General features: G+C 45.6%; 1 protein-coding gene across 1 annotated transcript in view; it reads left to right on the top strand.

Annotated features, from left to right (window-relative positions):
* Positions 1-4,605: 4,605 nt before the first annotated feature.
* The window catches only part of DENND11 (DENN domain containing 11), a 32,611-nt gene continuing 12,836 nt past the window's right edge, over positions 4,606-24,380 (top strand). The window contains exons 1-2 of the mRNA XM_066634113.1: positions 4,606-4,837; positions 23,756-23,855. Of these exons, the coding sequence (XP_066490210.1) occupies positions 4,606-4,837; positions 23,756-23,855 (332 nt within the window). The remainder of the gene's footprint in view (positions 4,838-23,755; positions 23,856-24,380) is intronic.

Genomic DNA, 24,380 nt, shown 5'->3' on the forward strand with positions numbered 1-24,380 from the left:
GGAAACACTGAACTTACTAGTTGTAACAACAAATCCAGTTCACTATTTCACCTTCTTAATTACCTTTTTTCAAGTAACCAAGACATCCACAAGGCCACACTAACTACCTCTGTTTACCCCATGCAGTTACTAGCCTATAGCTTTACTCAATATACATGCAGATCCATTCTGAACCACTTCATCTTTATAGCAGGACAAGGGCCAACCCCTTGTATTAGAAAGAAAAAGACCATTAAGAAATGGAAGGCCCCCTCCTTTCCTTAAAATGAGGGCAAGGCTATTGCAGTAAGCCTGAAATTCTATGCACCCTTACATGGGAGTAAGCCCCATCAAACTCATTGGGGCTTGCTTCCAAGCAAGCATGAATAGATGGTAATAGGATGTAACTAACGAGATTCCCACAGGGTTCATATTCACTGGGAATAAGCCATCTCCCCACAGCTGCTCTCACACAAAGCTTTAGTCAGGCAATAGATCGCCTAAGCCACACATACATAAACTGGACAGAGAAAGGTTCCACATAGTAACTGCTTCACACTAGAGCTCCACACCCCAGCACAAAGGCCTTATCCAGATGTGAAGGCACTCAGCCAATTAGCAGACAGCCTGTGATAAAACCCATTCTGATTAAAAAAGAGGGAGAGGAAACAAAACCCCTCTATCTCTTATTGCTCCACATAATTTATAACCACTCAAAGATTGCTGCACCACCCAGGTAGCCAATAAAAGCCTTAGGAGTCTCTGTTTGCTATTACCCCAATTTCCTGCTCCCCTCCTCCTATTACAAACAACAGGGATGGCTGCCTTGGTTTTGTGATGTTTGCAAGGAACTGAGAGTTTGCAAGGACTTCTTCCTGCCTCTTGTGCTCTAATTACTTTTTTAAAGCTGTATCCTGCAAAGACTTACATACCCATGCAGCTCTCTTCCAGTCTGCAAGCCAGCAAAAATGAGCCATTTTAATTTCTGTTTGTTAATGCCTTCTAATTCTACTGCCTACTACTGAGGGGGAAACAAACCTGAACAGGCAACAAAACCAGACAGGCTCTGAAAAATCCAGTTGAAAACGGCCCAGATGCCAATCTCCATGGATATATATCTTTGCAGGCCTGACCCTTCTTGGGACATAATCCTCAAAACACATGACTGCTGTGCATCTGCTGACCTTCTCATGGTTGCCTTTTCTGTGCTGATAGATCCCCTGCTCAACAGCTCTATAACAAGGACTTTATGTTTATCCCTCCCTGGAGATTCAGTGATGTAAAGGAGTGAGGTGGAATTCTGATTTCTGTTAAAGGCACATGAGCCTTGCCAGGTAAAATAAAATGTCAATCATATTATATCCTTGTTTTAGAAAACAATTGTCTCTATCATTAAAGTGTCAATAGCCTTGGCATGTAGAAGCTAGGCTGGGGGAGGGGGGGCTCGTGAAAGCAGGGCTTTCTCAGTGGTTGCACCTATATTTTGGAACTCCCTCCCTAAGGAGGGCCTCTCTGCCAGGTACATTCATCACTGATTTTTAGATATGAACATACAAAGTGACTTTCTATTGAGTCAGACCACCTCAGTTCACCTAGCAAGGTAATAACCGTATTTATATACCGCTTTTCAACAAAAAGTTCACAAAGCGGTTTACAGAAAAACTCAAATAACTAATGGCTCCCTGTCCCAAAAGGGCTCTCAATCTAAAAAGATGCAACACCAGTGGACAGCCACTAGAAAAGACACTGCTGGGGTGAGGTGGGCTAGTTACTCTCCCCCTGCTAAATAAAAGAGCACCCACTTGAACCTCTTTACCAGTTAGCAGGAGTACTGTCAGGGACTCTCCAAGTCTTTAGATGAACTGAATGTCCCTTTCAAATGTGGACTTCATGATTTATTCTTCATTTGATTGTTTTTATTGTGCAAAGGTTTTATTGTTGCCCATTTTATGGTAAGTGGCTGTTTGTCACACATTTTACTGTAACAAAGAGCAACAATGCTTTTTTACATTGTGAAACCTTCCAACTTGAGCATGTCCATTCAGAAGTAAGCCCCTTGAGTTCAGTGAGACTTACTCCCAAGTAAGTGTGCCGAGGACTACAGCTGTTGTGGGCTGCTTGGTAGAAACTGAAAGGTGGGATAGAAAATAAAATAAAAAAGCTTTGAAAGGCCTATGAAAAGCTTTGCTAATTGCTGGTGCTATTTGTATAAACTGACCATATTGTTTTTGTCACACAGTATTATTATTAGTTAGTATATTATTTAATTAGAAATATGTGTGTACCACTTTTCAACAAAAACAGCAACAAAGCAGATAAAAAACTAGTAATTGAGAATAAAACTGCCAATATCATCATGCCATTGTACAAATTAGAATCAAAATAGACAAAAGAAAATATTTCTTTACCCAGCGTATAATGAGTCTGTGGAACTCCTTGCCACAGGATGTGGTGACGGCATCTGGCCTAGATGCCTTTAAAAGGGGACTGGACAAATTTCTGGAGGACAAGTTCATCAGAGGTTACAAGCCATGATGTGTATGTGTAACCTCCTGATTTTAGAGGTAGGTTACCTCACAATGCCAGATGCAAGGGAGGGACAAGGATGCAAGTCTCTTGTTGCCTTGTGTGCTCCCTGAGGCATCAGGTGGACCACTGTGAGATACAGCAAGTTGAACTAGATGGGCCTTTGGCCTGATCCACCAGGGCTCTTCTTAAATGGATAGTGAGGCCACATAGAATTGTGTCCAATTCTGGTTGCTGCATCTCAAAAAGGATATAGTGGAACTGGAAAAAAGTTCACTGGTTACAAGTCTTGATGACTATATGCAACCTCCAGGTTTTAGAGGAAACCTATTTCTGAGTGCCAGATGCAAAAAAGCAGCAACAGGATACAGTGGTGGTTTCCAAACTTTTTCAATTGGCGGCTCCTTTGACCTACTGGGCCACTGATCACAGCTCCCCATTAGGGCTACAATCCCATATATTTTACAGGCAGTGGATTTTTCACAAGCATTCTGTGGCTCCCCTGCTGTTTCTGTGGTTCAACGGGGAGTCACTGCTCACAGTTTGGGAACCACTGAGATAGGCCTTTGGCCTGATCCAGCAGGGCTCTTATGTAAATGTAAAGGTGGATCTGGAAGGGTTCATATTCTTCCTGCTCTCCCTTCCTGTGCAAATAGAAAACTGCAATCCTATGCTCACTTTTTGGTTTTTGCATTCAAAACAGCAGCTCCCACTTTGCCTAATTGGGCCTAATTGGGCTCCCTGGACTGGAGGGGGGAGGACTCACCAGTGAAAGCCAGTCAAACTGGGGCTGCAATCCTCTGCGCCCTTTCCTGGGAGTAAGCCCCATTGACTATAACGGGGCTAACCCAGGGATAAATGTGCTTCCCAATCTACTTATCAGGGAGGAAGTCCCATTGGATTTAGTGGGACTGGCTTCCAAGTAAAATTACTATCGCCAAGACACTCATAGTGACCCCTCTGGATGTTGTGAGCATATCACTGATTGTCTTAATTCAACATGTGCTGGGCTTGCACTCTTATAGCCTAATCCTATCCACACTTTCCTGGGAGTAAGCCCACTGACTATAATGAAACTGGCTTCTGGGTAAAAACACCCACTAGGAGACATGGCCAAGAAGACTCATGTAGCGAGCCCTCTGGGAGTTTTGAGCACAGGGAGGCCATATCTCTGAATGTATTTATTCAACAGGCGCAGGGGGCTTGAGCTCTTAGGGGATAATCCTATACTCCAGTGTTTCTCAAACTGTGGGTCAGGACCCACTAGGTGGGTCCCAAGCAGATTTCAGGTGGGTCCCCATTCATTTCAATATTTTATTTTTAATATATTAGACTTGATGCTACCATGGTAAGTGACTGCACTTAGGGAAATGTTACACATCTGTACTTTTAACAGGCTACTATGCATATCCTTCTAACAATGATAGTAAATGAGATTCACTCCTAGGCAAGTGTGGGAAGGATTGCAGCCTAGGATTGTTAAAAATGTTCTTGCATGATGATGTCACTTCTGGTCTTGACATCACTTCTGGTGGGTCCTGACAGATTCTCATTCTAAAAAGTGGGTCCTGGTGCTCAGTGTGTGAGAACCACTGCTATACTCAGTAAGCCCCATTGGGAGCAATGGGATTTACTTCTGAGTAGACACACATAGGATTGGGCTGTTTGACTGCAGTCCATGCACAGTTATGGCACATTCCATGTGCCATCCATGCGCGTTAAATTCCAACCCCGAACACTGTGGGAGCTGCTGCCACTCGATGCTATGCATGTTTTTTTTCCCACACTGGGTCAGAAGATGCTTGCAATCCTCCACCCCTGGACTGGAGGGGGGAGGACCCACCAGTGAAAGCCAAACTGGGGCTGCAATCCTCTGCGCCCTTTCCTGGGAGTAAGCCCCATTGACTATAACGGGGCTTACTCTCGAGTAGACCTGCCTAGCTGGGGCTCCCCCGGCTGCCTCCTTGCAGCGAGCGAGCGAGCGAGCCATCAGCTGACCGGCCCCCAGCTCCGCTTGCCCGTCTCCGGAGCGGGCGAGGGGCGGGCTCGCCTCCTTGCAAGCGCCGCCTCTCCGCTCGGCGCGCCGCAGCTGGCTGGGCGATGGTGGAGCAAGGAGACGACGCGCCGCTCCTCTTCTGGGCCGAGGGCCCGGCCGTGTCCCTGCCGGAGCCTGGCGGCTGGGGAGGCTCGTGCTCCTCTCCGGCATGGGGAGGTGGCGGCGGCGGCGCGGGGGAGCCGGTGCTCGGTCCCGGGGGGCGCCTGCAGGAGCCGGAGCAGGTGGAGGAGGACCAGATCGTGGCGGTGTTTGTGGTTACCTTCGACCCCCGCACTGGTAAGGGCTGCAGCACCGGCGCCGTGCCCCAGCCAGGGACAGCCCCGTCCTCTCCACACTTTCCTGGGAGTAAGCCCCGTTGACTCTCATGGGACTTACTTCTGAGTAGGCATGCCTTGGATTGGGCTCTCAGGCTGCCATTCTATCCACACTTTCCTGGGAGTAAGCCCCATTGACTCTCATGGGGCTTACTTCTGAGTAGGCATGCCTTGGATTGGGCTCTCAGGCTGCCATCCTAGCCACACTTACTTGGGAGTAAGCCCCATTGACTCTCATGGGACTTACTTCTGAGTAGACATGCCTTGGACTGGGCTGTAAGGCTGCCATTCCATCCACACTTTCCTGGGAGTAAGACTCACTGAACACAATGGGACTTACTTCTGAGTTGACCTACATAGGATTGGGCTGTAGGTTGGCTATTATGAGCAATTACCTTCTTCCTGCTTGTGTGTGTGTGTGTGTGTAGGGTGACCAGATGTCATAACCACAAAAGAGGACCAGACACCCCAAAATGTAGGACATCCCAGAAAAATAATGTAGGACGTGACAAAATAAAAGCTAAAAAACACTCCATCTATTGATTTCATGCTGTTAATTTAAACACTCTGTTAGTTGCTGTTAAATTTAAAACTATATTATGCATAACTTGTTACACAGGACTTAATAATTACGAGAAGGCTTTGTGCTGCCTGCGGGGAAAGGGAGGACAATTAAGTTGTTTTCCAGGATATGAGGCTAAAAAAGAGGACACGTCCTGGGAAAAGGACAACTGTCACCCTGTGTGCGTGAGAGAGATCTCAGTTCTGGAAATGGGAGAAAACCAGAGTGATCATCTCCAGTCTCTGCCCATGTGCAGAATTCGCTTCCACATGAGAAGGTTCTGTGCCAGATCAGAGGGCATGTAACTACCTACCTGCATTTTCAGGAGGTGCAGCTCATTAGCTGGTTGACACATAGGGATGTGTCATCCCTTTCCTACTGTTTCACCACCCAAGGATTGCCACAATGCCAAATATCCTGCAGGAGGGCAGGAGGGAGAGAGGCTTGTTTGCTCTTCTGTTTGCTTTGGAGACTTCTGCTGGTAGATAAAGGGAGTGTGCCTGTCCCTTGCGTTCGTGTTTCTGAAGCAGGAGGTACCTGTGGGGTGGCAGGACAGAGACATAATTTGGCCAGCATATCTCCAAGGAGCTGCAATAGTCACAGCCCATAGATCTTCTTGGACTGTTGGCTTTAGTACCAACATCTGAGTTCATGTCCACCCAAACTTGCAGAATAGAGCATTCCAGTGCCTGGTGCACATGCACACAAGTCGACATAGGGCGCAATGGACTGGAGCCTTTCACCCACTGAAATGAATGGGAGCTACGCTAGTGTGCAAGTTTTATTGGAATAAGCACAAGAGACTTTCTTGGTGCCTGTGGTCCAAGATTGCTCTCTGTCACTCAGCTGCCCTCCATGGCAGCCACCTCCTGCCACTTGAAGTGAACACCTAATCTCATTGCAAAGCAGCATTTGCCCCATATGTTTACTTACTGCATGTGGGAAGTTTTTTTGGAGGGGCCTACTATCCAGGTATCATGGTTACCTGTGACCTCCAGGAAGCCTTGTGAATAGTTCAGTGTGACATTCTCTATCCTTTCACTTATCCTTGCCTCTGTCCCAAAGATGGCCCCTACTGCTGAGAACAGAGCCTTATTCAGGTGTGGCCCCTCCATCTGTTCAGCCAGTGTGAGCAAGGGAAGAGTAGCTAGCTAATCATGCCCATTATACACATCTTTAGGTTCAGCATGTTACCTCCAGCATGTTACCTCTAGGCTGTTTACTGCCTAGGCAATAAAAAAAAGAAAACGGAGTAGAAATTTTTTCATAAAATTAATTATATTCTATAGCACTGTTGTGGTATTTATCTTTAAATAATATAAATTGTCAGTTGCATTTTTTTACATGGGTTAAAAATGCTAATCTGTATCAAACTGTGTCCCTCAAAGGTCAGTACAGTATCTCTCTGAGGTCTGCACCCTAGACAGCTTCCTGGTTGGCCTAATGGTAGCTCCAGCCCTGGTTACTTCCTATCCCTGAACGTGTTCAGTGCTAGCCTTTGTAGGAGGTGGCTTCCTGGGACAGAAGGAACAAGTTTCTTTGGTACGCTGTCATGAGTTTGGGAGATCCTAGTTAAAACTCTTCAGTTGGAAAACAGTGGAGGGGAGGGGTTTAGAAAGGTGGATATTCAGGCATGTAGGATGAAAAGAAAAGAGACCATGGACATAGCAAACCTATCCCATGAAGAACTGGAGTCTCTTGAGCTAGATTCTCTGCAAAACATGATGCTCCACATAAGAACATAAGAACAGCCCCATTGGATCAGGCCATAGGCCCATCTAGTCCAGCTTCCTGTATCTCACAGCGGTCCACCAAATGCCCCAGGGAGAACACCAGATAACAAGAGACCTCATCCTGGTGCCCTCCCTTGCATCTGGCATTCTGACATAACCCATTTCTAAAATCAGGAGGTTGTACATGCACATCATGGCTTGTAACCCGTAATGGATTTTTCCTCCAGAAACTTGTCCAATCCCCTTTTAAAGGCGTCCAGGCTAGACACCACCACCACATCCTGTTGCAAGGAGTTCCACAGACCAACCATGCACTGAGTAAAGAAATATTTTCTTTTGTCTGTTCTAACTCTCCCAAACTCCACAAACTTTGTCTGGTGATGTATGCATGAGAGGTGGGGGGGGGGGGGGGAGATGCATCTGTGAAGTGTCATAATCCTCCCATACCAACTTTGATAACTATGATTTGTGCATGTCGGAGAGAATTCTGGTTTTGTGTGTATGTTTTAAATCTTATAGGATAGACTGATTTTTTTTTTTCTCCTTCTGTAACTGAGCTGGGAATTGCCCAATAAAATGGATTTAGGGCAGGCAAGAGAGAATATTTCTTCACATAAATACAGTTCACCTAATTGAAGACAATTTTAAAAATAATATTCAGTTAATTTGGAAAATGCTACCACAAGAAGTGGGGATGATGGTTGACTTAGATGGCTTGGAATAGAGGATTAGACAAATTCATGGTGGACAGACCTATTCAGGTCTATTAGGACCTGCATCTATTCAGGATTAGACAAATTCATGGTGGACAGACCTGCTCAAAGACCTCCTGCTCAAAGACCTCCTGGCACCTGAGGTGGTGTTCTAAATGCTACTCCCACCCAGCTTCTTCTCCTGTTTCTTGGATTGGAAGAGGAGAAAAGCAGTCTAGACTATAGCACCCCCCCCCCCCATGGTTTTAAGTCTAGGAAGCAGGAGAGGACCTGAGGACAAGTGCCTCAGTTGGCCCTGAGACTATTAGCCATGTTAGCTATATGGAATGTGTGTGTTCAGAGGCCAGATCCCACAGAATACCAGTTGCTGAGAAGCACAGTAATAGGCTGGTGCCTAGAAGCCCTGTTGTGGGGTTCCTGGAAGCCTCTGATTGGCCACTGTGGGAAACGGTACCAGGTGATGATTGGATTGTTGTGCATTAACTTTTTATTATTGCCAAATGGGGAAGGTTAACACAAACTCAAGAATGGGCATTTGAAAGCCATCAGTGTAAGTCAAATACACAGCTTACTGATGAGTTGTGTTTAATTATTTTTACTCATCCTTCCTCCAGGTTGCTCAGGGGATGTATGTGATCTCTCGCTGCCTCCATCACCTTGGATGATGGAGCCGCCTTGGGTGCCCTTCAGGGAGAAAGGTGGATTACAAGTCCAATAAATAATAATCACCTCATCTTCACAACAGTCCTATGAGGTAGATTGGGCTGACAGCAGGTGACTGACCAAGTGGGAATTTGAGCCCAGGTCTTCTAGGTCCTAGTAGTCTAAGAATTGAAAGGGTTGCCCATTCTTTATGAAAGTGTTCCCACTGGGCGTGAGGGTGGAGTCATCCGCAAGCATATTGTGACGCCTGTTAGACTGAGGGGTTAATAGCTTTGGGTACCATCTTCCCTAGACATCCTGCTGAATCCATACTGCATAAGGACCATTGTGACTCATTAGTTGGTGAGAGAAAGCACTCTGTGCATGCTTAGAGGCTCTCTGTTACAGCTTCTCGTATTGCAGGAGTGTATTGAAAACCCTGCTTGCTCTTGCCAGAGTGAGTGTAATTGTGCAGCATCTCCGTTCCAAAGTTTGATAAGAGGAACCTTTTGTTTGTGCGCTCACTGTTCCCTATCAGAGCATCGTGGCGCTTCCTTTTTCTTTTGTGGCTTTCTTCACTCTTTGCCACCTCATCCTGTTGTGTCATTGCAGGTTTTCAGTATATGTGGGTTCCCATACAGCAAACTCTCTGGAGATACATGTGACCAAGGGAGGCTCAATTAAACACCAGCCTTTTAGGCCTTACCAAAATGGTTATCCTCTAACTGCAAGTGTATGGAAGTAAGTCCTGTTGAACATGGTGAACTTAACATGCTCAAAAGGGTTGTGGCTGTGTGGCAGCAGCTACTGCTTTTGGGGGTAAAACTTCCTTCTGTTCATACACACATGTGATTAGCTTCCCGTTGGCATGTCAATGCAGGTGACCTATTTCCTGCTTGGCCCTAATCCTGGGTTCTTAGGAGTCATTCATTCATGTATGGATGAATATATTGTGAATGGTGATATGGTGAATATATTCATTCACCGGTCTGCCCTTGAGTAAGCAATCATATTTAGCTCTGTTGTAGTTTGACTTCACGCAGTTTGGGAAACCCTGTCTGATTTTTCCCAGAGCACTCTGGGAAAAGCACTCTGAAAGCCAAACATTATCTACTCCAGGTCTTAATGCCATTCAGATTCCTGAGCAACTTCCACATGGTGCAAAGTCTATCCAGGTTGGTTATGAAACCTGTAATGACTAGGTGTGTGATGAGTATTTCTTTGTCCTTGGGACAGCGCTTGGTGTTTTTCTGGAGCGACTCTGTGGTGTCCTTTGAGTGGCTTTTATACCAGGGAGCGGGGAGACATGAGTGGGCACTAAAACCTCTGTGAGGAAGTAGCTAATCTCTTTTCTGTCTCTCCTGAAAGTCCTTGAAGGATATTTATTCACTTATATTGACAGATGCAAGGAAAATATACCTGTACACAGTTTGCACTGTTCTCAGTGAGCCCACAAATTATGCCTTGATGTACTAGCCAACTGTAATTGGTGGTTGCCACTGACATTCTCCTTCCCCAAATCCTCTCTGTGTGTGTGTGTGTGTGTTGCATTGGGCTTTGGATCAGACAAGAACAGTGCAAACCTCTTGCTTGGCTTCTGCCTCCTCCTGAATTCAGACACAGGAGCAGAAAATCTTTGCCCTCTCCTTTACTTCTGTATCCTGATGCTCCCCTCCCCAGTCTAACTATGTTCTTTGATATCTATAAACCTGCTAGGAATGCTCAGCTGAGCGTTGTGCCCCAGGGGAGAGGACTGTGCAGGCACAGAGGCAGTTCTGAAGTGGGGGAGGGCAGACGAAAGGGAGAAGGGAGAGCAGTGCTGGGTTTTGCTGCTCCCTCTGGGGAGAGTTGAGCTACTGCCCCCTTAGGTGGGGGTCTGGATGACACCACCAAAATACCAGGTATATACTGTATTTTGTGTAATTACTGAAATGGAAGCACTGACTCTGGTTTTACCAGTGATGGGCAAGTTAGTGTCTGAGGTCCTGGAAATCTTGCCCCGCTGGCTTCTGAGGCTCAAGCAGGCTTTCCACGATAGCCCTGAAACGTCTCTGCCCCAGGAAAAGTAGCATTCAACCCAGAGGCAACAGAGGGATGAGAAGGTTGGATCTGGCTGACTGGTTGAAGAACATGTGTGTTCAGTTGCACTTAGTTGGGCATGGGGATGTGGACTAAGAGGTTGCGCCCAAGGCTTCAAGGAGAGAGAGAGGGTGTTCTGGGGTGCAGTTCTGGGCATAAGGGGTAGCAAGTGAGAAAGGACAGTCATTTGAGGGAGCGTGAGAGCCTTTGGGAGACCAGTGCTGGAGGAGCAAAAGTCACAGGCAAGGATGTCCCTGGACATGAGAACAGAGAGACAAGAGGAGAAGGGCAAAGCTACAGAGAATGTTGGCAATCATGGAACAGTTCCAGAAAAAGAGGCTTCCATGATTTTTTTGTTTTTTTGCAGACCTGCAAAATTGTAAAATTAGTGAGTCCTTGAAAGACAGGACACCTGAGAACTTTTGCTTCTCAATAATGAATGTGGGCAGGCTCACTGGCCTTGCCAACTAGGAGAAGAGCACAGTGAGGGGTTTAGTGTCTGTGGGCAAGGACCATGGAAAGCTCATATTACCGTTTATGGATCTCTCTCCTGCCTAATGGCTCAAACAGGCCTGGCATAGAGCTCTAAAAGCACACAGATGCATCAAAAATACAAAAAGTGATCTCTGGGGTCCCTGCCCTTGGTGGAAATCTAATACAAATCCTAGATCTCTAGTGCAATGCGTTCACATACATTCCATTTCTAGTGAATGTTGAGAAATGTAAGGATATTGGTCTGGATTTCTAAGCAAATCCCTCCTCTGACCACAATCTGTGATTATAGCTTAGTGTTGTTTTTTTTCCCCCCAAGTTCCTCTTTCTGGTTTAATTGAAAGTCTTGTCCCTGATGCCACAATTAGTCACCTTTTGAAGGAATAGTCTTCTGCTCGGCAAACATGCTGGATGTTAGAATTCTTTGCAGAGGACCATCCTGACTGGGTCTTAGCGCCTGGCTTGCCGAGGGTAGCGTTTAATAGCATTGGGGGAAATGAAGGCCCTGCACAATGTTTCTTAGGTAATTAATGCACGGTTGTTATGCGCATGTATTGCAAGATTCAGCTGCCTTCTTACAAGGTAGAATGTGCATTGTTGTTGCATTTCTTGACCCTGCAGTATTTTGTTAAAAAATGTAATTTTTATCAAACCTCTCCCCCCCCATCTGTACATCTACAGCTATTATGACATAAGACTAAGCCGAAGTTCTCAAGTGTGACTAGGCATTGAGAACCACTGTTTGAAGACCTTCACCGGCTCCTGGCCCATTTCTGAGTACAATTCAAAGTGCTGGGTCTGACCTCCAAAGACCTAAATAGCATTGGATCTGGGTCCCTGAAAAACATTGAAATAGTTTTGGAGGCCCTCCTCTAGGTGGTTCACGCTTTTCCCATGGTGGCACCCTGCTAATGGAATTCCCTTTGCAGGGAATATCTCTTGGCACCTGTGCTGCTGTCTTTCTGGTGCCATGCAAATTCATTCATTCATTCATTCATTCATTCATTCAGACCTTCTAAGGTTTTATACATTTTAGCTGTTGCTTTAAGTGCTGTGTTAATTTTTTTATTTTTTAACTGTGTCATAGCTTATGTGTAAAAATGCCTTTGTAAGACTGCCTTGGAAATGTAGTTTAGGGTGTGGTATGGAAGCATATCAAGTGCTAAAGTGAGAACATTGGCTCGAAATATTGGGGTGGTGGTAGACTGAAGTCTTCTCTTCCCTCCGTACTTTCTTTCATACTTCTGTTGCCTGTTTTACATCTTTGTTTTTACTGGTGGCTGTAGAGACAGAATTCCCCCCTCCCCCAGAATGTGCTGTTCTGAAGGGAGTGTGATAATGTAGCACCCCTCCAAAGCGGCATTTGGGGGATGCTGTTTTACAAGCATTATGGGTGTAGTGCTTGAAATCATCTTCTCTTTGTAATATTGCTGTGATCCTCCTTTGTTGTATTGAGGTTGTGTATTTCACCACCCTTTCAGTGAACTAACTAGGAGACAGATTGTGGGATTTTACTGGATAGTTGAATGAAAACGTTGACCCGATAAGTGCGTAGTACCTGTGAAGACGGTCAGTTCCTTACTAGCAGTCATGAGGAAAGAGAGAGAGAGAATAAAGCTGCTAATATTACAGTGCCCTTAAATAAATTATAGAGTGGCCACATTAAAAGACTGCATACATTTCTGCTCGCCACATCTCAAGAGGGATATTGTAGAGTTGGAATAGGGGGAGAAAATAGCAGCCAAAATGATCAGAGGACTGGAGTATCTTTCTCATGAAGAATGTTTGGGGTTTGATAGTGCAGGGGGAAAAGGTGATGGGGCAGAGCAAATGGTTGAGGCTTATAACATTATGTATGGCTTGGAGAAAGTGACTGGAGAGAATGCCCCCCCCCCAAAGCACTAGAACTAGGGGGTCATCCAGTGGAACTGATTGGTGAGCGATTGAGGACCAGCAGAAAGGCTCATTCTTCGCCATGTGCATAATGTATCTATGGAATTTATGGCCACTCACTTAGATGGCTTTGGGATTGGACATGCTCATGGGGCTTCTAGGTATGAGGCCTGTATGTGGCCTTCTGTTGCAGGCCTTCTGTTCTGTGCTTATAAATGCCAGTTGCTGGGACACAATGACGGAAGGGTGACATCTTCTCTTACTTGTGAACTTCTTGGAGGCACCCCACTGATCACCATGGGAAACGGGACACTAGGCTAGATGGGCCACTTCCTCATTTCTTTTCCATTGTGCTTGGTGTGTCTGAGAGAGAGGCAGAGGCTGTGTCAGGGCAGGGGGAGAATTGCAGGGGATGATCACATCTGTTGACTGTGTGGGTGTGCAGCTGAGAAGAGTGCAGACGGATCAACCAGTGGTTGCCCCATCCTTTTGTCACCTGGACCAGCCTTTCACCTGTGCTCCACGCAGCATGCCTGTGCAGCACTGGAATGTCTGCGTTACAAATGCATGTGAGTTATCCATTATCTTAACTGGTGATAAATCTTGAAAAACAACTTGCTGTGGGGGTGACTTAGCACTGGAAAAATTTGAAGCGGTTACTTACTGCTTCCATTGTAACACCACTACATGTAGGACAGGGGTATGGTGTAAGATAGAGGGCCACTCAACTCCTAGATCTCTTAAATTTAGTTTTAAAAGCATATATTTATTTTAAGACATTTTTACTCAGTCTTTCCACCCTACATATGGGCACCCCAATATTGCTGTTATTGTACATGAACAATAAAATACAGTATAAAATATCCTAAAACAGAAAACTGTCCACCACCACCACCCCCCCGCCCGCCAACAATTGCACCATATCTATTTGCGCAAAATTGGAGAAGGGCAGATGAAGCACCAAAAACTGCTGGGTGCTTCCAGAAAACCCGAAGAAATGGGAACAGTCTCAACTCGCGTTGTGGCATCTCCTGCTTCTTTGCAGTGGTTATCCTGCCCATTCCATTAGGAATCGAAAGTGTTTTCATTGAAGGTGTGTTCTCCTGGGAGCACGTTTTGGGTGAAAATACTAGGAAGAAAATTTTCCGTTTTGTAACAAGGCAATGTTATTTAGGTAGCCTGCTGATGGATGTATGTGTGTGGTGGGGGGGAGTGAAAGTGGAACAGCCAGCAGAGTGTTCTTAAACTTGATGTACAGTGATCAGGGAGTGGGGGGGCACTGACCCCCCCCCACCTAGTCTAGCTTCACTTACAAGTCAGCATCAAAACAAGCCGATCTGAAAGGTTCAGGAAGCTTCTCATGAAACCAATAGCCTGTTTTACACACCACACCTTTTCCTACTTGGCATGGTCTGTATGGCATGATTTGGAAAGACAATGCCTGGGGGAGGAGGGGGCGGCCGGCCACCCGTTTAAAAACTATTAATCCAAATTACCTGCATTGCCTGCCTGGCAGGCCGCCTCGCCACCTTGCTCCACAAGCATGAAATGGGTGACGTGGAAGAGGAAGTGAGCTGGGGAAGAAGTGATAAGGATCTCCAGGCATGCAAATCCCATTGCAAACAAAGGAGTGACTAAATGTGAACCTGAGTGGAGGTGAAAGCAGGAAGAGCAACATGGCTGGTGAAACGGCTCCAGGTTCGGGGTATGTTTATAAGACATGCCCACACCGAGTTAAGCCATTTCTGCCCAACGTTGCATATAGACAACGGGGATCAAATGTGTACACCTGGGCAGAAATGGGTTAAATAAGAGATTTTGCTGGCCTTAAGAGTCCAGGAAGATTCACACAAGTTGGTGTAGTATAGTATAGGAAAAAAAGAATTAATTTACATTTCAAATTTGAATAAATTTGCATAAATGAATATTGGAGATGGAACTTGAATAAATGAATGGAGGTCTTGCAATAGCTCAAGGCTTATAAAAGGCTTTGCACAAAGCAAGGCTGGCCTTTCCTTTGCTGCATCACAGATGTGAAACAGCAAGCAGTGGAGGGAGCCCTTGGCCTGCAGCTCATGTGAGAGGTTGAAACAGTCGCCCTCATACTGAGAGCAGTTGCATCGGGCCTGCATGGGCTCCAGCAAGTCTCCAGAGGGCCAGAGACTCATTGGAGACTGGGGGCGCCCCGTGGGCCAGATTGGAGGTCCCTGAGGGCCGCAAATGGCCCCCGGGCTGGGGTTTGGGCACTCCTGAATTGTGGAGGAAGTAAATAAGGAGGACTCATCTAAATTGCAGGGTGGTTGTGAGGATAAAAAGGAAAGGGAGAACCACATAAGCCACCCTGAATTCCCTGGAGGAAGGGTAAAGTTAAGTAGCGTAATATGTAAGTGCATAAATAAGAAGTTTGGGGGAAGATGCCTTGGGAGCCATGATTTCCAAGCCGTTCTGCTTAACTGGTTTGTGTCAGGTTGTCCAGTTTCACACTAAGCAAGTCAAAATGCCGCAGGCCCCGCATTTCCACCTGGTATGATTGAATTCCCTCTGCAGCCCCCTTTCTACAGTTAGGTACACAAGCAAGGATCTGCAGAAATTGATAAATACAGCCGTATGTATGCTTCTGGTGTTAATTGGCTGTAGGGGTCCCCAGTCTGGCTTGGGTGTATGGCATTGGGGGGAGGGCTTTGTTCTTTGGCCCCACAAGAATCCACCATTTGAAGCTGGTATTTAGCTGATGGAAGTGAGGGGAAGCTGCTATAGGTGCCTGTATGTTTTTCCTCCTGGGCAAATACAGGGTGTGTGTGTGTGGGGGGGGGGGGTGTTGCTACACATGGGGAAAGTTACTCCCTGCCCCACATAGTGATCTGAAATGGGGCCCCTGAAGCTGCTTTTAAAAATCATTTTTAAAAGAAAGGTGGAAGCTCAATGACACCTTTAACTACATGTATATGTTTGGTCCTTAAACAGAAAGTTGTTACCTAGAACAGCTAGGTAATTTTTTAAATCACTGGGACCCACTTATTAGTATGACAATCTGTCAGGACCCACTGGAAGTGATGTCATTAACCTGGAAGTGGTGTCATGGCCAGTAGTGACATCAACAAGCAGGAAAATTTTTTTATCACACCCCATATGACAAAATCAAATCAAATTAATTTGTAAATTAAGCATTTACAATAAATGTCCCTCCTAACCCTTCCAAGCAGTTGCTGATCTGTTTTTAAAAATATCCCCCCAAAAATGTTTTTAAAAATATCCCCAAAACATTCCAAAGTCCTGTCTACACTTAACCAGGAGCAAGCCCCATTGACTATCATTGTTAAAAGCATATTCATAATCGTCTGTTAAACGTACAGATCTGTAGCATTTCCCCAAATGCAGTCACATACCAGGGCAGCATCAAGTCTAACAAATTAAAAATAAATTACACATTGAAATGAATGGGGACCCACCTGAAATTGGCTCACGACCCACCTAGTGGGTCCCGACCCACAGTTTGAGAAATGCTGGCCTTGAATGATTAGACTTGTGCCCCTAATATTCAGAGGTGCAAGCTAAGTGCCCCACTGAGTGTCTTCTGCCCCCTCAGTATTGACCCTTTCTGGGTTGCCATCCTGTTCCTTTTGGTTTGTTCGGCTTAAGATGAAAAAAAAATTGGGAGAACTGAAAAGTGCCCCTGGCAGCTGGCAGTTTTTCGTCCCAGCAAATAAGCCCTTCCGCCACAGTTTCATCTCTAAAGCTGCCAGCAAACCAGTGTTTCTTCCTGGCAGCCCAGCAGCCCTTCCCAAAATGATTTGGTCCAGGATGTACGTTGAAACTTTTTCTGCCCCTCTTAACCTGCCACCCACAGCTGCAAGTTCTCCAGACAATGTTTTGCGGCCTCAGAAGTTGTGCCAAGCCATCCTTGCTATAAGGAGAGATGGAATAACTTACCTATCTGTCCATCACTGTCACTTCCCCAATCAATAAACATTTTTGCTAATGTTAGAAATAAAAAGTTCAGACCTTGAGGGGATAAGCTACAAACGTTTTGCTTTCTAACACTTAACTCCAGCAACTGAATTCTTCGATGGGCAGGTTGGTACAAGGAAGAAAAAAAACCAGCCTGCTTTCCAGTCAATAAAGCATGCTCATAAATACTGTAAGTTGGCTAAACCTGTGCTATCTTGGAGAGCATCCCTTTCTGGACATTGTGACTCTTGTACAAAACAAACATGAAGGCTCTGCTGCTTTGTGGATTATCTCTAAAGCCTCCCAAGAGCCTTCCTTACTTGGCTGTTGGAAATCTCCAGGAGCCTTCAAAGCATCAGTAAACCATGTCCCACCAGCCCAAACCTGAAATCCATCATATCCATGCACATTAGGGTGACTTTGCAGAAGCCGAGCGCCTTTGGCTCTGGTCAGTGCTGGGGTGAGAGATTGCCCAGGATCTGCATGTGTCAGCTTGAAGAAAGGTGGGATAATGTGAAATTAATATCCAGGGCTAGCTATACACCAGTTTGACCAAATTGGGCCCCACTCCTAAGAGTGTCTAATACTTGACCAGCAAATCATGGCCCTTTCCTGAGTCTGAGATCACTTCCAGGCAGCGCCTCACCAAGCCGGCGGAATGTTGCCTGGACCAAGCAAGCACTTGCAAAGCTCATGTGTCCTACTTAACCCCAGAGCCAGGGCCAGCCTTAGGGCGATTGGACCAATTTGGCCAAATCAGGCTCCATACCTGGAGCAGCCCCATGCTGGGGCAGTGAGTGGTCCACCTTGCTCTGTAGCGGATGCTGTGGAATGGAGACTCCTATGCTGAAGTGTCGTGAGGATAGCATGGTGGGCGGGGTATTGCTGCAGGATGGCCCTCTCTCCTGCCTGCCCCTGGGTCTGATTGGCTAGAACCAGGCCCCCCTGGAAGCAGTTGGTGGTGATGTCATCAGGTCACTGCCACCTACTTTTGGGTGCCATGCTTTGCATGGGGTGCCATCAACCCTGGGCTCGCTGCCCCACTCATTCTGATGAGTCCTCCCCACCCCCACAAAAATGTTTTGCATTGGGCCCCACTGTTCCTAAGGCCAGCCTTGTAAATATCCCCCTATAATGGCTGTTGCTAAGCAAACCAACCACCTTGGCTGTGGAGTCATGGAGCCCAGAAGGGAATGGGCTTTGTCTCACTCTCATGCCTTCAGATGTGGAATGGCAGCTATCAAGTCTGGATTTTCATTGAACAAGGATGGGAAGTGGGCCAAATCATGCACCATATAAAATGACATGTTCGACTTACACTTAGTGAATGGGCACACTGGGGAATGGATGAGCAGTGAAACTACAAGGGAGTAGGGGGGCATTTACTTTGCCCTTCCATGGTTCTGATTGGGATTGTGATATCAGTTCATCCCCTGTTCATTATTTGCAATAGGGAGAACAAACAGATCAAAGCAGCACTAAGTTATTCATGGGCACATAGGGGGGCATGTTTGCCTGACTTTAGTATTTTAGTAAGCAAAGCTAAAGCAGTAGGTCATGTTTGTATTATTTGATGTAGAAAAATGTGAAAAAAACCCAATAACCAAAAGTAATAGAAATTAAATATTTAGTTAGGGGAGTAAAACAATAAAAGTTTATCTAGATTGTATCTATGCTACAATCAGTTGATGCACTTTAAACAGGATAGCACTTTTAGTGTGGTTTAAATGATATTCAGACACCGTCAGCACTTTACCTGCCAATTCCTTTTACTGGACTATGTGTAAATATTTGAAGACACAACAGCTTAATAGCATATTTTGTTTTCGATGGTTTAGATTCTAAGGGGGGAAAAAAAACAGTGGCGCTGAAAACTGCAAAGACACTAATTTAAGTCTGCCCAGGGACTTGTGCATAATGCATGTGTGTACTTTGTAGGAATAGTTGCCCCAAAAAGAGAATTAAGATCCACTTACGTTACTAATTATTTTAATGAAATCGTGCATTCTTTGAAATAGGACATTTATTTTTCTATGGAACAACATGCAACAGCACATTTTCTAGAAAAAATTCGAGCACTGAAACTGTCCTGCCCCACACCATTGTTTATGGGGCAAGAGAATAAAGTTGTCTCAGTGGAGCTAGTATTTACTGGGACGAGGGGCTCGCAGAGGACGGAGGGCAAGAATGAGGCCTGATCAGTTCTGTGGTTGGGGCTCCTGCGTAAGCCTTGGGGTGGATCTCTGCCTCTAGATGATGAGAAAGCATTGTGACAAAAGATGTAGTGAGGGTGCAGAGGTGAATTTAGAATTGAAACTGCAGTGTGTTTGAGGCGAGTCAGAACAGCCACCACATTTTACTCAATGCTGAATTAATACGTGCACTACATGGCATTGAATCAGGCTACCTCATGGACCACTTTGTCCCATATAATCCTGCACCTCTCAGTGCATCCTCAGTCTTCTCCTGTGTAAGGAATATGGTCTAATCTTGATCAAAACTTTAATCATGGTTTCGATCTCATTTTTATAATGCAGTGATTCCCAAAACACACTAGGTCTTATTTTTGGGGTAGCTCTTATTTTTTTTTTTTTAATGTTAAACAATCCACAGTCATTCATGTACAAAAATATATCTTACAAAAATATCCCCTCCGCACCCAGGAGGATGCCTGCCTGCCTGTCTACTCAGAAGTCAGTCCCTTTATAGTTAATGGGGCTTACTCCCTGGAAGGTATGGAGAGAGTTGTTCCCTACGTGCCCAGGAGGATCCGTGCCTGCCTGTCTACTCAGAAGTCAGTCTCTTTATAGTTAATGGGACTTACTCCCTGGAAGGTGTGGAGAGCCTCAGAGCCTGGGGTTGCCTGGCTTGCTGCTTCCTGCCTCAGCTCCTCCTCAGCGTCCTCTGCCCAAGGTAGCACAGCAGGAGCTTTCTAGGTGGCACATGGGAGTGCAGCGTCATGTTGTTCCACCCGCCCAGCTGGAGGACCCCTCCGGCCCCTGGCCCTGATCACAGCTAGGTCTTATTTTCGGGGTAGGTCATATTTTTGGGGAAACAAAACCAGTAACACAAAACCAGTGCAAATGTTTCTAGAGAGAGGCTTTGTTTTTTTATAAAAGCAATAATATCCCTGAACCAGGCACAGAGACCTTCAGGGTTTATTAGAGCTCCTGGGGGAACTTGATAGGCAATCCTTTATTCCAGCAGCTAAATATAATTTTATTGACTTAACGTCGGGAGCAGTGGCCTTCAAAAACACAGCGGAATTGGCAGCAATATGACGGCAAAGTTATCCTTCTCTTTGTGGTTTTCATATCTTCTCTAGTATACAATTCTTGTTAGGTGGAGTTTTTGTTTTTGTTTTGGAGGGGTGCGTGGGTAAAACAAAGCCAACACTTTCGGGGCCTAAAATTTGAGTTTCTTCCCCCCCCCCCCCAATATGTGAAGTAAACCACCTGCAAGCATCCGCCACAATGTCACAGCTTCAGACAAATGATCCTGTGGCTGCAGCACTGGAGAACTTTTCAAGATCAGATTTAAAATGCAGATTTATTTTTTTTTCCTCTTGCACGCTGATCGTATTTCACCTTGACAAGTATTGAGTGTGACAGCATCTACTTGAGGATCTCCCTTTCCCTGAGTATTTATTGAATTAATCTTTAGTAGGATGGTAGAAAGTTTTTAATTGAGCTTCATTTTTCATTGAGCTGGCAAACGGTTGATTGCGATGTCAGCCTTGCAGACAAATCCACCCTTGTTTTTTACTGGGCTTGTCTTCCCACGCATCTGCACCATCACTTGTGGTACATCAGTAGCCTGAAAAGTAGGGGGATGGGGGGGGGAGAGAAACTTGTAGTAATAATCTGTAGTAGTAACTAGTAATCTGGAAGCTTTGCTGCTCCCCAGAAGTGAGTAGGTTGGAGCATCAATCCTGTAGGGAAGGCTAAAGTGTTTGGGGCTTTTAAGTTTTAGGGGGAAAAAATTAGGGAAATCCCTGCCCCACGATGCAGTAAAGTATGTGTCTCATCTATTGATGGCTATATGGAACCTCAGTGTAGAGTGGCAGGGTCCCCTTAGGAGTAGGGGAGAGCTGCTGTCTTTGTGTCCTTTGTAGAAAAAAGGATGCGTGACTCAGATGGACCTTTGACCTGATCCAGCAGGCTTGCTTCCAAGCTTGAGGGGTGTGTGCATGTGTGTGCGTGTGCGCGCATTTTTCTACCTGTTGCGTCTAAGATTTTTATTTTTGACCTTTTCAGATTTGGGGTTCTTCATTAACGAGAACTGTTTTTTGTTCTTTTTAATGTTTATGTGTTCTTGGGGAGCCGATTCCTGTGCTTCCCAGCACCTAGGGCTGCAGCAGCGCCAAAATGGCGACTACTGCATCCCATGGGGCTGGGAAGCAACACCAGGTCTACCCGGGGTAAGGAAGCTTACGCTCCCTTACCCCATGTAATACTCAGGTGGCCTGATGGGTCTCCTTGGATCTGTGTAGAGTCTCCTGGGCCAGGAGGGGGGTTAGGATGTAGCGGCAGAGCCTGCCACCATCTCCGCCCCTCTCCCGTCCTGCTCCCTATCCCCACGCCCCAACTTGCGACTCCGCCGTCCAGTGCTTGCCTGGGGCTCCGGGCAACGTTCCTCCTTTCTCTGTCCAGTGCTGGGAAGGATGGAGCTAGGTGCAAAATGGTGACTCAGGGAACACTGCCAATTACCAGTTACGCCCCATGATACGCACATTGGAATAACCTGGCATATCTAAGTTTAGATCTGCTGTTCTAAACCAGCTGTTCTCCACTTGGCTTCAAAGCTGTCTACTGGAGCTGCACAAAGATTGAGTCAAAGGCAGCCAATTAATCCTCCTACTCTACAGGTGAAGAACACCAAACTGAGAGACAAGTGACTGGCATAAGGCTAGTCAGGGCAGAGCCTTTAAAAAAAATCTCTTGGCAGTTTTACTCTTCTTAAGCTGTTGAGAGCCAGTAACTCTTGCTGGTTTCCTACAAATCACCCAGAGATCTCCCAGTAGACCCAGTTTGCCTTCTACCTAACTCCTGCCCTGCAGGGATTGTTTGATGCCAGTTTTGACTTAGAGCTGCCTGTTCGACCAGTCGGGTGACGTCTGTTGTGAATGCCAGTTGTGAGTTTCCAAGACTGTGTGTCATCCATAGACTGAAGCTGCTCGGGCAGTTGGGAAATGTTGCCTTCGCAGACTTGGGCGTGATGGAGCGTTGAAGTCTCTCTGCAAGACTTGCAGCAGCATCATCGCAAGGGAGGGAGGAAGGAATTTCTCGCCCAGTGGAGAGCAACTGTGGCTGGAGCTTTATTAAGCATTTTTTCCCCTCTTATGTCAGAAATGACACAATTTGTGTGGTCAATGTGGCATCCGAAAGGAAAAAAAAAAACATGTGGGATCATCACTTTGGCAAACAAATTCACAGGTTCTAACCAACTCACTGGAGAGATGGACTTCAAAATTTGGGGGAAAAGAATTAATTTTTTCATCTCTTGAAATAATTGTTTTATGGTGTTGGGGACCCTTTTATCTGACTTGTTGTACCATTCTGCTGTTTTAGGGCAGTTTGTCCTTTTGCACGTTCCTTGCTGGAATGAAAATAAAGCATGATGTAGGGAGAAAGAGGAGCTGAAGAAGGATGTAGATCACAAAATGCCTTGAAATTGACCTCGAACACCCGATTTGCTGCAAGTGGTGGAGTTAGATGTCTCAATCAACAGCTGGGTCACCTGGATACATCTGGGGGTTGATGGCGAAGCCCCTCCATTGGCCTGTCTGGGTCCTGTTGCCATTTGGGTGGTCCTCTTCCAAAACCACCTTCAGTGGCAACTGTTTCACTTGTCTATGACTGGGGGACAGGGTGGCAGATCCACTTCTCTGGGTCAGCTGGACCAACAGCCACTTTGCTGCTATTCTCCCAGTGTGGCAACCCACCTCTTCATTATAACATTTCTGAAACGTTTTTCTTTATCCCTTGCTGGTCTACTTAATTGTGAGCTGAAGGCAGGGCTTGTGTCATGTGTTTAATCTTTGTACCATGTCTAGACAAGTCCATACTGTAAGGGCGCAAAGGACACCACGAAGAGGAAAGGAGAAACGGAGATGGACAGTGCTGTCCTAGGGGTCAGAGGACAGCTGAGCAGGGCTTCTAGCAGATAGAGTTCCAGCGCTGTGTGTACCTCTTAACTGTTGGGTAATAGAATACATGATATGGCATTTAGACACTATATACATATTTGCAAAACAACTGAACACATTCTGTTGCGGTGTCTATATTACAAGAAGATACGTGAAGAACTTATTTCTCCTTTGATTGGCCGACTTTTTGGTTGTACAGAGCAACAATGTATGTATGTACTGTTATCTGATTCCAATCCTATGTTTACATATAGTGTCACTAAATTTTTTACTGCTGCAATGGGCATTAGGAAAAGGATCTTAAATATGGATGAACCTCTGTAGTTGGAGCATAGTCTGCTAGACATATTGGAATTGCTTTAGGGGAGATGGCTGGAAGTTGTTGTTGGTTACCTCAGAACGGTTTTAAACATAATCATAAACTGTTTTATCTTTTTAAACTTAATCATAATATATTGCATACTTCTGTATACTTATATATTTTGATACCTTATATGTGGCTGGTCTTATGACCGTAATAAAGTTCTATTCTATTCTATTCTATTCTATTCTATTCTATTCTATTCTACATATTCGCATAATTTATTTGGGTCATTTGATCAGCACTGGCATATCTAACATCTATGAATGTTTGCATTCATTGCATTTTCTTCTTCTCTTAACTCCACAGGTAACATGGTGGAATGGTGTTTGCCACAAGATATTGATTTGGAAGGCATCGAGTTTAAATCTATGGCCAGTGGTTCTCATAAGATTCAGTCGGATTTTATGTGAGTGTGCAGGATGTTTGGCTCCCTATAGTGTGTCACCTTCCATTGTCCAGAAAGTGCACAGAAGCCACCTCTAATTAGATAGATGCAACTGCTATCTTTGTAGTCTAGCAGTATTCACACAGAGGAAGGTGAAGGTTTATCTTCTTGGGCTCCTGAGGGCAGGACTCAAACCAATGAGTTGAAACTACAGAGAAGTAGATTTAGCCTAGACGAAGGAATAACTTCCTAACTGTAAGAGTGGTTTGGTACTGGAATCCGTATTCCCTCTAAGGGGTCTACACGCCTTCTTCTGATGCATGGCATTGCAGCTGTGCCATAATGCCATCCCTGGATGCTCAGTAGTGACATTATGCATCATCACTGAACTTCCAGGTCGCCAAGTTTCATGCTTAACAGCCATGAAACTTACAGGGAACGCTGACTGGAACAGTCTGCCTCACGTAGTCATGGATGGACACTCTCTTTTGTAAGTTTTTTTATAGAGACTGCAAAGCTACCTGTTGGGGATGCTGTAGCAGTTTC

This window comes from Tiliqua scincoides, chromosome 7 (genome assembly GCF_035046505.1).
Source record: "Tiliqua scincoides isolate rTilSci1 chromosome 7, rTilSci1.hap2, whole genome shotgun sequence".
Lineage (NCBI taxonomy): Eukaryota > Metazoa > Chordata > Lepidosauria > Squamata > Scincidae > Tiliqua > Tiliqua scincoides.